Raw genomic sequence first — 14,275 nt, 5'->3', positions numbered from 1 at the left:
AGATGCTGCCTGGCCTGCTGCGTTCCACCAGCATTTTGTGTGTGGCCTATAATTTCCTTTCTTCTGCCTGTCTCTCTTCTTGAAGAGTGGAGTAACATTTTGAAAGCCACCGCTTTCAGAACCCTGGGGTGTACACCATCTGTCACAGGTGACTTATCTACTTTCAGACCTTTAAGTTTCCCAGTCTTCCTAGTAATGGCAACTCACACACATCTCTCTGACATTCTTGAACTTCCACAATACTACTAGTGTCTTCCACAGTAAAGACTGATAAAATATGATGGCAGAATATAATATTAATGTTAAGACTCTTTGCAATATGAGGATCAGAGGGATCTTGGGGTCTGAGTCCATAGGATACTCAAAGCAGCTGAGCAGGTTGACTCTGTGGTTAAGATGGAGTACGGTGTATTGGCCTTCATCAATCATGGAATTGAATTTAGGAGCCGAGAGGTAATGTTGCAGCTATATAGGATCCTGGTCAGACCCCATATGGAGTACTGTGCTCAGTTCTGTTCACCTCACTAAAGGAAGGATGAGGAAACTATAGAAAGGGTGCAGAGGAGATTGACAAGGATGTTGCCTGGATTGGGACCGTGCCTTATGAGAATAGGTTGAGTGAACTTGGCCTTTTCTCTGTGGAGTGAAGGAGGATGAGAGGTGACCTGATAGAGGTGTATAAGATGATGAGAAGCATTGATTGTGTGAATATTCAGAGGCTTTTTCCCAGGGCTGCAATGGCTAGCATGAGAGGGCACAGTTTTAAGGTGCTTGGAAGTAGGTACAGAGGAGATGTCAGGGGTAACTTTTTTTATGCAGAGAGTGGTGAATGCATGGAATGGGCTGCTGCTGACGATGGTGGAGGCAGATACAATAGGGTCTTTTAAGGGACTCCCAGACTGGTACATGGTGCTTAGAAAACTAGAGGGCTATGGGTAATCCCAGGTAATTTCTAAGGTATGTTCAGCATAGCTTTGTGGGCCGAAGGGCCTCTATTGTGCTGTAGGTTTTCCATGCTTCTATGTTTCTAAAATACTGATTCAGTTCATCCACCATTTCCTTTCCTCCAATTACTACCCTTCCACCATCATTTTCCAAATGTCCAATATCTACTCTGCCTCTCTTTTACACTTAATGAATCTGAAGAAACATTTGTTATCCTATTTAATAGTATTGGGTAGCTTACTTTCATATTCATCTTTTCCTTCTTAATTTTCTTTTAGTTGCTTTCTGTTGGTGTTTCAAAGTTTCCCAATCTTCTAACTTCCCACTAATTTTTGCTCTATTTGGCTTTTATGTTGTCTTTGACTTCTCTTGTTAGTCACAGTAATCTCATCTTACCTTTAGAATACTTCTTTCTCTTTGGGATGTATATATCCTGCACCTTCCAAATTACTTCCAGAAATCCAGTCATTGCTGCTCTGCCATCATCCCTACCAGTGTTCTTTTCCAATCAATTTTGGCCAATTCCTCTCTTAGAACATACAAATTTACAGCTCATTACAGGCCCTTCAGCCCACAATGTTGTGCTGACCATGAAACCTACTCTCGAGACAGCCTAGATTTTCCCCAGCACATAGTCCTCTTTTTTCCTAAGCTCCATGTATCTATCTAAGAGGCTCTTAAAACACCCTATTGTATCCGCTTCCACCTCCCCCGCCGGCAGTGCTTCCCATGCACCCATCACTCTGTGTGAAAAACTTCCCCCTGACATACCCTCAGTACCTGTTTCCAAGCACCTTAAAATATACCCCCTTGTGTTAGCCATTTCAGCCCTGGGAAAAGCTTCTGGCTATCACATGATCAATGCGCCTCATCATCTTATAGACCTCTCATCAGGGCACCTCTCATCCTCGGTCACTCCAAGGAGAAAAGGCCAAGTTCATTCAACCTATTCCTATAATAACAGGTTATTAAGAAGGCAAATGGAATTCTATACCTTTATAAATGACCTGGATGAGGAAGTGGAGGGATGGGTTAGTAAGTTTGCTGATGACACAAAGGTTGGGGATGTTGTGGATAGTGTGGAGGGCTGTCAGAGGTTACAGCGGGACATTGATAGGATGCAAAACTGGGCTGAGAAGTGGCAGGTGGAGTTCAACCCAGATAAGTGTGAGGTGGTTCATTTTGGTAGGTCAAATATCATGGCAGAATATAGTATCAATGGTAAGACTCTTGGCAGTGTGGAGGATCAAAGGGATCTTGGGGTCCGAGTCCATAGGACACTCAAAGCAGCTGTGCAGGTTGACTCTGTGGTTAAGAAGGCCTACAGTTTATTGGCCTTCATCAATTGTGAAATTGAGTTTAGGAGCCAAGGGGTAATATTGCAGCTATATAGGACCCTGGTCAGACCCCACTTGGAGTACTGTGCTCAGTTCTGGTCACCTCACTACAGGAAGGATGTGGAAGCCATAGAAAAGGTGCAGAGGAGATTTACAAGGATGTTGCCTGGATTGTGGAGCATGCCTTATGAGAATAGGTTGAGTTAACTCAGCCTTTTCTCCTTGGAGCGATGGAGGATGAGAGGTGACCTGATAGAGGTGTATAAGATGATGAGAGGCATTGATTGTGTGGATAGTCAGAGGCTTTTTCCCAGGGCTGAAATGGTTGCCGCAAAAGGACACAGGTTTAAGGTGTTTGGGAGTAGGCACAGAGGAGGTCAGGGGTAAGTTGTTTTTTTTTAAAGACACGCAGAGAGTGGTGAGTGCATGGAATGGGCTTCCGGCAATGGTGGTGGAGGTGGATACGATAGGGTCTTTTAAGAGACTTTTGGATAGGTATGTGGAGCTTAGACAAATAGAAGGCTATGGGTAACCCTAATTATTTTCTAAGGTAGGGACATGTTCAGCACAACTTTGTGGGCTGAAGGACCTGTATTGTGCTATAGGTTTTCTGTGTTTCTATGTTTCTGTTGCATTCGCCTTCTTCACCACTGACAGAACCCGGAGTTTAACATTTAGAGTATCTTGCACAAGGACTCCCTTTGCATCTCCTCATTTTGTATTCTCTCCCCATTTAAATAATAGTCTGCCTGCTTATTTCTTCCACCAAAGTGCATGACCATACACTTTCCAACATTGTATTTCAAATCTGTTAGAGTACTTCAAAGAATTATAATAGATTTCTTGGGCAAGATTTCCATTGACAGAAACCATGCTGACTTTGACTTTTATCATTAGTCTCCAAGTACCCCGAAACCTCATCCTCAATCATCAACTCCAACACTTTCCCAACCACTGAGGTTATACTAACTGGCCTATAATTTGTCTTCCTTTTGTCTTCCCTTCTCAAAGAGTGGAGTGACATTTGCAATTTTCCAATCCTCTGGAACCATGCCAGAATCAAGTGATTCTTGAAAGATCATGACCAATGTATCCATTATCTCTTCAGCAAGGTCCCTTAGGATTCTGGGATATAATCCATCAGGTTCAGCTTTGAGTTTGTCTAGTACTTTTTCCTTTGTAACAGCAATGGCACTCACTCCTGCTCTCTAACACTGCTAGTGCCTTCCACAGTGAAGACAGATACAAAGTACCCATTAAGTTCTTCTGCCATTTTTGTACCCCATTACTACCTTACTAGCATCATTTTCCAGTGGTCCAGTATTAACTCAACCTCCCTTTTATTCTTTATATAACTGTTGCAATGGAACAGGGCAAACCCAAAAGCAGGACACAGACTTGGAGGTAGAGTAATCTAAAAATGTTTATTAACGGTTGCAGGGAAGGCCGGGGAGCAAGGATTAGACAGAGGAAAACCGAGGAGCGAGGAAGGCTTGACCATGGTTCAAACCCGTATCACTACGGTGGAAACGCTGCGTTTAACCACCAAGCCAACGGAGAGTGTAGGCAGGCAGCAGAACAAGGCAGAGCAGGGATGCAGACCAGCGTGCAAGTGCAGCTTGAGGAGAACAGCGGGCGAGATGCCATGCTCCTGTTAACACGGAGAGACAGAGCTAACACAGGGAAACAACAGCGCGGAACCAAAATTTAGGATACACCATTCTAAGCGGCCAAGAGACAGAGTTAACACAGGCAAGCAGCGTGGAAACAGAACTTAGAATACACATTTTGTTTAAATTTATTTTTTATTGAAGTTCATCATCAAACAAACATTTCCATAAGATGTATTTCAGATATTGTACATATAATCATATATGCCGCAAATCTCCACATATTTATCTGAGATATACACTTATAGAAAAGAGAGGAAAGAAAGAACAAGAGAAAGGAAAAAACTATGTACAAGTAGGGAATGATCTTTATTTTCTACAATATATTCATTGATTTGTGAGAATAAAATCAGGCCTATGAGGCATTCTGTAGTTAAACCATTTTCCCAGTATGAATCGAATTGTTTCAATTTATGATTAACAGATGCTGTTATTTTCTCCATTTTGTAAATGTCCATTGTAATTTCTATCCATGCATTCAAAGTTAGGCTCTCCTGTGATAACTATTTCCTAGTAAAAGTCTTTTTACCAGCCACCAACAGTATATTCATTAAATATTTATCTCTTTTCAACCATTCTTGAGGTATATACCCAAAATATATGGTCTTACTTTCTAAGGGTATTTCACATTTAAAAATGTCTTGTAGGGCATTGTGTATCCCCCTCCAATAGTCTTTGATAACAGAGCATTCCCAGAAAATATGATAATGATTTGCATTTTGATTTTCACAATCTCTCCAGCAAACAGCAAGGTTACTATCATAATGGGATTTCTGAGAGGGTGTAATAAAATATCTTATCAAGTATTTCCATCCGAACTCATTCCATTTCTGTGAACTGGTACACTTCCATTGATACCTCCATATTGTTGTCCATTCTTCCTCAGATATAATTATCCCTCCTTCCTTCTCCCATTTTGTTTTAATGTATGAAGTTGAATGTGTTTTAAGATTTGACAAATCCTTATACATGCTTGAAATGATTCTACTATCGTTATCTGAATTATATGCTTTTCTAAATAGATCTATCAAACATGTACTTGCCTTGGTTACATTTTTAACTGTCCTATTAACATATTGTCACATCTGTAAATACCAATGCAAGTCTTGTTTTTGTAGTAAGTGTTTCTCTTTAAACATTTCAAAACTGAACAGTGTTCCTTCTTTCATTATATTGCGAAGAACTGTTCTTCCTGTAGCTGTCCAGTCCTTAAATCTAGCATCCAGTTTATTTGGCGTAAAATCCGAGTCATATGCACACCATTTGAGAATTGCAATATCTCCCTCTAGTTAATATTCTTTTATAAAGCAGCAAACACGAGCAAATCTGCAGATGCTGGAAATTCAAACAACACACACAAAATGCTGGTGGAAAACAACAGGCCAGGCAGCATCTATAAGGAGAAGCACTGTCGACGTTTCAGGCCGAGACCCTTCGTCAGAACTGATCCTAACCCATTATCTGCATAACAAGCCAATTTATGCTCTGTCCCTTTAATAGTAATTCCCCTGATATCTTCATTTTGTCTAATGTATTGAGCTAATGGTTCCAGATATAATGCAAAGAGTAGCGGTGACCACACACAGCCCTGTCTCATGCCCCTTTCTAGGGTAAGACAATTTGATAAATATCCATTGATTTTAATCCTAGCAGTAGAGTTGTCATATAGTGTCTGTATAGTTTTAATAATTGTGTCTTGGAAACCAAATCTATGTAAAACTCTGTGAAGAAAATTCCAATTAACTGAATCAAATGCCTTTTCAGTGTCCACGTTTATCCCTATTGCTTTGATTTTATTTTTTTGTATATGATCCATTACGTGAAGTGTCCGTATATTGTCTTGTGTTTGGCATTGTCATATAAAACCTGTCTGATCGTTACGTATCGGTATGGGTAGGAACTCCTCTAATCATTTGGCCATGATTGAGGTAAATAATCTATAATCTACAACACCTGTTTGTACATTAAGGATGGATATTGGTCTAAATGACCCACATTCCATTTTATCCTTGCCTTCTTTCGGAATAGCTGAGATTATCGCTTCCTTCCAACTGGGTGGCATTTGTGCCTTTTTTAGAGCCCAGTTCAGTGTGGGAAGTAGAACAGGAATTAACTCATTTTTAAATTCTTTGTACCACTCTGCCGTATACCCATCTGATCCTAGTGACTTGCTTAATTTAAGCCTACTAATTGCAGCTTTTAATTCAACTTCAGTTATGTCAGTAGTCATTGTTCTATTTTGTTCTTCGCTTAAAGTGGGTAAATCTAGAGAATTCAGGAAGGTGTCAATTTGGGTTATGCTCCTCCCTGGAGCTTTGGAATATAGAGTTCTGTAAAACACTTCAAAAGCTTCTTGAATTTCACTTAGCTTATTTTTTATCATTTTCATTCTTGGATTCTTAATTCTATGAATTGTATTTTCTGCTATCTTTTTTTTCAGTTTCCACGCCAATATTTTCATAGACTTAGATTCACTTTCATAATGTCTCTGTTTCAGAAACATTAATTTTTTCTTGATTTCTTGCATAGCCAAACTATTGATTTCATTCCTAATTTTTAAAAATTTCACCTAATGTTTCCTGTGCCAAATTCAATTTGTGTTTTTTCCCTAGTTCCTTCAGCCTATTTTGTAATTCCTCTAATGTTTTATTCCTTATTTTTTTCTTATATGAAGATATTGCTATAATTTTCCCTCTTAAGACAGCCTTCAGAGTATCCCATAAAATGGGAGGTGAAACCTCTCCATTATCATTGAATTCTAAGTAGAGTAAAATTTCTTTTTTAATTTGTTCCTTAAAGTACGGATCATTGAGTAGACTTGAATTTAGTTTCCAAATAGTATTCTTTGGTTGTAGGTCAAAATCAACAGATAAATATATAGGTGCATGGTCACTTACATCTATTGTCCCAATTCCACAGGTGTTTATTTTGTCTTTGTCTTTTCCAAATGTTATGAAATAGTCTATTCTTGTATATACAGAATGGGGAGCAGAATAATGAGTGTAATCCTTTCTGTCGGGGAAAAGGTCCCTCCATATATCAATTAAACCAACATCCTCAAAAAGTGTATTAACTTTCTTATGTAAGGATTTTCTTTCATAGGTTTTTCTATTGGAAGAGTCTATCTGGTTGTAATTGTAAATTTAAGTCTCCCCCACATATCAGGAGACCTTCTGTTTCCACTACCATAATATCAGTAATTTTCTGAAAGAAACCAATATCACTTCCTGGGGGTGCATATATATTCAATAGAGTAACTGAATTTCTGTCTATACTCCCCCTTACCAGAATATATCTGCCCTCTTTATCTCCCATTTCGAATACTTTTCAAAATTTAGCTTACTTGAGATAAGAAGAGCAACTCCTCTCCTATGTCCTGATTTATATGAGGAGAAAAACAAATCAGTGAAACCCATTCTCTTTAGGTTTCTATGCTCATTATCACTTCAATGAGTTTCCTGTAAATATACTACATGGGTTTGCACCTTTTTCATTTTGGATAAAATTCTATTACGCTTGATTGGATTTAATAGCCCATTGATATTAAAAGAAATGAAATTTACTTTGTCCTTAGCCATCTGTAATTATCTGTCAATGTATCATTGAAATTAGCAGAATAAAACTTACCGATCTACCCCCTGAACAAATAAAAACCAAGAAGCGCAAATAATAACAAAAAAGGCAATGATGGTGTGATTCCAAGGCTGAGGTCTCTGGTGGATGACCCTGTGTTGAGCTAGAGGAAATGTCTAGCTGTGGGGGATAACCCCTCCTACTTGTGAATTGAAGACCCCCATTGCAGTATTCATAAAAGTCAGTGAACAAATCCATTACACAGACACAGAAAAGATTTCCCTGTGTACTCCTCCTATATATATACACACATACACACACACACACACATATATATATATATATATATTATATACATACACATATACGCATATATTCTCATTTTGGTGGGGGAGAAAGGAGTAAGTGAGCAAATAAAGAGAGCAGGATAATTCCTCTGCCAAGCTTTCCCTTGGTTTGATCATGCTGACTGGCAATCCTCTGGCCTTCATGTCTGTAGTCGCCTCCTCCACTGTCTGATACAGTTGGATCCCATCTTGATAAAACACTCGAAGTTTAGCAAGGTATGGAGTTTGAAATCTAATCCTTTCTTGCTTTAGTATTCGCTTTACTTCAGAGTACTCTTTACATTTCTGCAGGACTGCGGGGGGGGGGGGGTAATCTTGGTCGAAATATATTAATTTAGCGTCTAAAAGCACCCTCTTCTTACCCCAGGCCCTTTGTAGAATCTCCGCCTTGGTATTGTATCAAAGAAATTTAATTATTATTGAGCGTGGCTTATCTTCTCTGCCTCAGGTAGGCTTCAGGATGAGTGCGTGATGCGCTCTCTCGATTTCCAGCTCCATAGTCGAGGGAAGCTCCAGCGTGTCCGGCAGCAACTTTCCAACAAACTCCGTCATAGATAAACCCTCCACTCCTTCGGGAACATTGTATATTTTTCCGCCATGATCTTCCCTCCAGGTCAAGCAGTTTACCTTCTTGTTGATTTAATATTTTTATCGTCTTACTTAGTATCCGTTCCACGTTTTGCATGCTATCTTCCACCTTCTAAATTCGAGTCTCTGCCACCACTATCTTTTGATTGACATTGGCGAGCTCTGACTTAATATCATGTAGCTGCTGTTTTATATCTTTCTGGAACTCCCTTATCTCTTTCAAAATGTTGATCACATTGGGTGCTTCACCTGAACGAGGCCAAGCGTCATCCTTGCTAGCACGCGGTCGGGTAGGAGAGCCGCTCGCTGCACTCCTCTCATCCGCAGGCTCTGCAGTGTCGCTTTTTTATTTCCATTCTTTTCCCCATTCTTGCCCCCTTATCAGTTCAAATACTTTCGAAAAATACTATATTTGATGGTTTAACGGGGCAAAATATGTGTTTTTCTGGAGGAGCTAGTGACTTAAGCAGCCATTCTCGACGATGACGTCAATGGAACCCCGCAGTATGAATTCAATCATATTATGATCACTGTCTCTTAAGGATTCCTTTACTTTAAACTCCCTTAGAAGATCTGGATTATTATACAACACCCAATCTAAGACAGCCTTTTCCCGAGTAGGCTCAAACACAAGCTGCTCTAAAAACCTATCTCGTAGGCTATCAACAAATTCCCTCTCTTGCTATCTGACCAGCCATATTTTCCCAATCTCCTTGCATATTGAAGCCCTCCATTACAATTATGATATCATTAATACATCATTTTCCCAGCTCTCTTCAAAATCTGAACCTCACCTCTTGGCTACTATTTGGAGGCCTATATATGAGTCCCATAACGTTTTTTTCTCACCTTTGTTGTTTTTTTTAACTCCACCCACAAAGATACAACATTCTCTGACCCTATGTCACCTCTTTCTAAAGGTGTAATTCCATCTCTTACCAACAGAGCCACACCACCACCAATGCCTTCCTGCCTGTGCTTTTGATACAAAGTATATACTTTGATCTTAAACTCCCAACTATGACATTCTTAGACACGACTCAGAGATTGGTCAGTATGACATTGTGGGTATCACTAATTGTGCCATGAGTTCATCCACCTTATTTTGAATGCGGTGCACATTTAAATATAGCACCTTCAGTTTTGCATTTTTCTCCCTTCAGAATTTTGCCTCTGTGCTACAACTTAACTCTTTGTTCTGTCTGCAGTTGTACCCAATCATTGGCTTGTCCTTCCTTACATTCATATTACATCATCTACTTGTAAACCTGCTGACATCCTCAGCTCTATCATACTGGTTCCCATCCCCCTGGCATATTAGTTTAAACCACTCCCAATAGCTCTGGTACACATGCCTGCAAGAATCCCCCTTGGATTCAAGTGCAATCCGTCCCTTTTGTACAGGTCACATCTCCCCTAGAAGAGGTCTCAATGATCCAAAAATCTGAATTCCTGCCCCCTGCTCCAATTCAGCAGCTACACATTCATCTGCCATCTCATTCTATTCCTACCCTCACTGTCGTATGGCACAAGCAGCAGTCCCGACTTTACTACCCTTGAGGTCCTGCTACTCAGCTTTCTCCCTAATGCCCTGCATTCTGTTTTCAGGACTTGCTCTCTTTTTCTACCTCTGTCGTTGGTACCAATATGTACCATGACTTCTGGCATTTGACCTACTAAGTTGCAATACTTCACATTTGGCCGTGTTAAACTCAATTTGTCATTTTTTTCCTCCTTGTACTACTTCAATGCACTGATGTGATGAAATGATCTATATGAATGGCATACAAAACATAAGTTTCCACTGTACCTCAGTACTCGCACGAATAATAAACCTATTTATCAATTTAATTTTAATTTACCAATTTTTAGATGGTTCCTAATTTTTAGCTGTTGATTTAGTCATTTTGGTTATGTGTTGGCAATGGAGTCAGGAGCTTGCAACCTTGATCTCTCAATTAACAAGCAAGACACACAGAATGCTGGAGGAACTCAGTAGGCCAGACAGCATCTATGGAAAAGAGTAAACAGTTGACATTTTGGGTTGAGATCAGCGATGAAGGATGCACTTAGATCTCATGACAGTTGCTGTGACCTCTCCGTGTTACATTTATTGGTATATATTTTACCGTGGGATGAACAACTTGATTGGACGCAGGTAACTTTAGGATGTTCCGAGACTGAGAGATCTGCCAATGAATACAAATGCATTTTAGTTTGAGTTATGAGAAGAAAGTGTGATGGCAAGAATACAGCTGAAGATATTATCTAAAGTTGAATGAGTACTAAGAGCAAAGTTTGGCTCAGCCTACAACAGTGGCTTGTTGAGCAATAATAGCGAGGTATCTAGGGAGGGGTAGCACCTCTGGTGGGGGAGGAAGCCTGCTGTGCCCTTTTCAAGGCAGCTCGTCCACCTTTGGTCCTCACCTGGCGGTAAGCTCTCACTTGTGGCTCCAAGTAGATGTAACACGTGCAGCGGCCACACCCCGGTAAACTGTCTTGGCAGACGGGCCAAACCAGATGAGTGTAGCTGATGGGTCTTTGACCCTCGGTGAGGTAGGGGATCTGTCTGTCCCTGCGTGTGAAGTCTGGCCCTGGCAGACTGAGCGAAGGAGATGGAATAATGGTCCAACGGTCAAGAAGGCAGGCCCAGCAGGCGTTGTAGAGCGCTAAAAGCACAACAAGATACTTAGACATCCTGGTCATCTACTGCAGCAGGGGAGGTCTCCAACTGTAGTGGTTGTCCATGCTATTGGATCAAGGTCTCTTCTGCAGAGAGAGTGGGACTGCCCCTATGCAACAGCTGTTCCACTTAAAACTCCATCACGCACAGGTTTCGTGTCTTCTTCGAATCCGAAGGACTACCGATAATAGAGAGGTCAATTTGAATCAGAAGGAGTCTTTGGTGTACAGATCTGTTACAGAGCTTTGGGGAAAACAGTGAGAATGAGAAGGGGGATAACAGGAGCCCAGACATTCTCCTGATGAATGTTCTTGGCCTGACTTGCTGAATTCCTCCTGAAATTTGGGGTTGTTGCTCTGTAATTCCAGGATTTGCAGAATTGTTTGTGTCATGTGTCCAGACATTCTGCCTTAAGCACCTACTGACAATATAAATACTCTGTGTTGTATTGTTCAATATCTCTGGGCTTTTCATTTTTTCAAATTCTCACTTTAGCTGGTACACTTTTTTTATACTATGAACACATTATGTACAAAGCATACATGATAGAATTAATCTCTGTGGGTTATATTCAAGTTTGAGGATGAGTGCTGTATTCGCTCAGATGGTTGTTCCATTCTGTTTGTCTGGGTTTGTTACAGAATCAGTATTGTAGAGTAATGCACATAAAATGCTTGAGGAATGTAGCAGGTCAGGCAGCATCTATGGAGAGGAATTAACGATCAGTGTTTCGGGCTGAGACCCTTTATCAGGACTGGAAAGGAAGGGGGATAAAAGCCCGGATAAGAATGTGGGGAGACAGGGAGGAGTACAGACTGGAAGGTGATAGGTGGAAAAGGTAAAAGGCTGAAGAAGAAAAAATTCTGATTGGAAAGGAGACTAAACCATGAGAAAGGGAAAGAGGAGAAAAAGAATCAGTCTTTGATCAGTAATTTGAAACCTATCACTTCAGACTTTTGTTCAATAAATTTACATTTGTCTTAATTAATTTTTTTAAATCTCTTTTGCCAGTTGATTAACAAAGGGAAGATCATTAACTTTGGTAGAAAAGAGAGGCTGCCGAAACAAGTCATGATGACCTTGAAAATTCCAATCAAACCAAATTTAATTCCATCATTCCGACTGGTAGTTTACTACTATCTTGTAAAGGGATCAGTGGTGGAATTTGTTGCCGATTCTGTGTGGATTGATGTGAAGGACACATGCATGGGAACAGTAAGTATCTTATTTTCTGTAACAGGGATAGTGTATGAATAAGGCTCAGTCTGTAGTCGGGGCTCACAAACAATACTTGAGAATAAGAGTTATAACATAAGCCATGATTCTTATGAGAAAGTCCAAATTAGACCCAATTCCAGTGTAACTGAGGTCAAACAAGGCTCTTTCTTTGCTTTAGATCTCTTCTCAGTCATGCTAGCAGCAATGTTTGACCTTACAGTAGAATGGGGAAATCACTTGTTTGACAAGGACAGAGTGTGTCCTTACTTTGCACACTGTTATTCAGATGCAAAGATGCAGTTGTGGGTACACCAGAAGCACCACATGAGTGCTGTTGCATGTATGTAATGTATGCTTCCCAAAACTCCTTCACCATCACTCCTTCCTGTGTATAATATTATCTGGTAAGTTCTGTTACTATAATAAACAAAACTACAATGCATGTATTATGTACTTATTGATACCAACTGCTTAAAGTTAAAAGGGCCCGTATAAAGCACCTATCATTCAAACTACTCAAACTGGACTAATAAATTTGCAATAAATAGCTTAGATCATGTAAATCTTGGATTAGGTTATTTAGTCACAAGAGACTCTGCAAGTCATAGGTATCTTAAGATGCCATATTAACTGATTCTACAGCCAACAACACATGTACATTAACAAAAGATTTTTTTTTGTTGTTTTGATAAATTATATATTCTTGCAGGTAGTGGTGATGTGTGCTAACTAAGAAGAAGAACTTGCACTAACTCATTTCACTATTTGCACACATTCTGTTCAGTGTGTGAGATTTCTCACTCTTTTGTGGACTTCTCTACTGACATACAAAATAAAAACTGGACTCCAGACCCCCAACCCACCTCAGTCCCAATGAGTCCACTTTCACATAAAGTATTAAAAGTATTGGCTTCCATTTTGATCCATCAGATTTGGTCTAAAATGGGATGTGCTTGATGGAAAGTCACTGGAACTGATGAAAATGTAAGATAATTACAGATTAGTCTTTCTTTCTTTCTTTCTTTCTTTATCAATCATAAATATAGACAAGAGGAGAGTTATCTCAAATATATATATCAAAAACAATACAAACAGAAAGTGAAATAAACATTATCAAAATCATACATAGTGTTAAGCTAGCATATAATATATAATAAAAAAGAAGACAACTAATTCTCCTCTTAACAGTTCATGAAGAAAGAAAAAAAACTTTAAATTATTGATTGAAAAAGAGAAAAAAAAACCCCACTACACTAAAGAAAAAAAAAAGGGACTGGGTAGTCCATTCTATGGATATGACCGAAAAAAAAAGGAAAAGAGACTTTATGATCAAATCTAACACTTCAGAAAAGAAATTGGAGTAGTAATAAATCAAATCAAATGAAAATATTGAATAAAAGGTTGCCAGATTTGCTCAAATTTAAAGGATGTATCAAATGTCTGACTTCTTATTTTCTCTAAACTTAAACAGGACATGATGGAGGAAAGCCAATAAAAAATAGAATCCTTCCATTTTAGTAAAATGGTTCTCCAGGCCAATAAAGTTGAAAAGGCTATCATACGTTGAGCGGTAACAGGAATATTTCCTGGTTCCTATGGGGTAATCCCAAATATTGCCGTAGGGAAATTAGGTTGTAGATCCAAACCCAGGACTTTTGATAACATTTTAAAAACATCTCTCCAAAAATCATCTAGCTTTATACAAGACCAAAACATATAATTAAAGTGGCCACCTCAATATTACATCTGACACAAATAGGATTGATGTTGGAAAAAATACGTGATAGTTTATCCTTGGACATATGGGCCCGATACACTACCTTGAACTGTACCAAAGAAAGGTGGGAACAAATAGATGAGTTAATAACCAAACAAAAAATTTTACTCCATTGATTATCTGAAAATGACTCTTGA

General features: G+C 39.4%; 1 protein-coding gene across 1 annotated transcript in view; it reads left to right on the top strand.

Annotated features, from left to right (window-relative positions):
- The window catches only part of LOC140741526 (complement C3-like), a 313,216-nt gene that overhangs the window by 74,544 nt on the left and 224,397 nt on the right, over positions 1-14,275 (top strand). Inside the window, exon 13 of the mRNA XM_073071820.1 lies at positions 12,155-12,358. Coding sequence (XP_072927921.1) covers positions 12,155-12,358 — 204 coding nt within the window. The remainder of the gene's footprint in view (positions 1-12,154; positions 12,359-14,275) is intronic.

This window comes from Hemitrygon akajei, chromosome 18 (genome assembly GCF_048418815.1).
Source record: "Hemitrygon akajei chromosome 18, sHemAka1.3, whole genome shotgun sequence".
Classification (NCBI taxonomy): Eukaryota; Metazoa; Chordata; class Chondrichthyes; order Myliobatiformes; family Dasyatidae; genus Hemitrygon; species Hemitrygon akajei.
The sequence above is the reverse complement of the archived record's forward strand: the minus strand, read 5'-3'. Positions and strand labels throughout refer to the sequence as shown.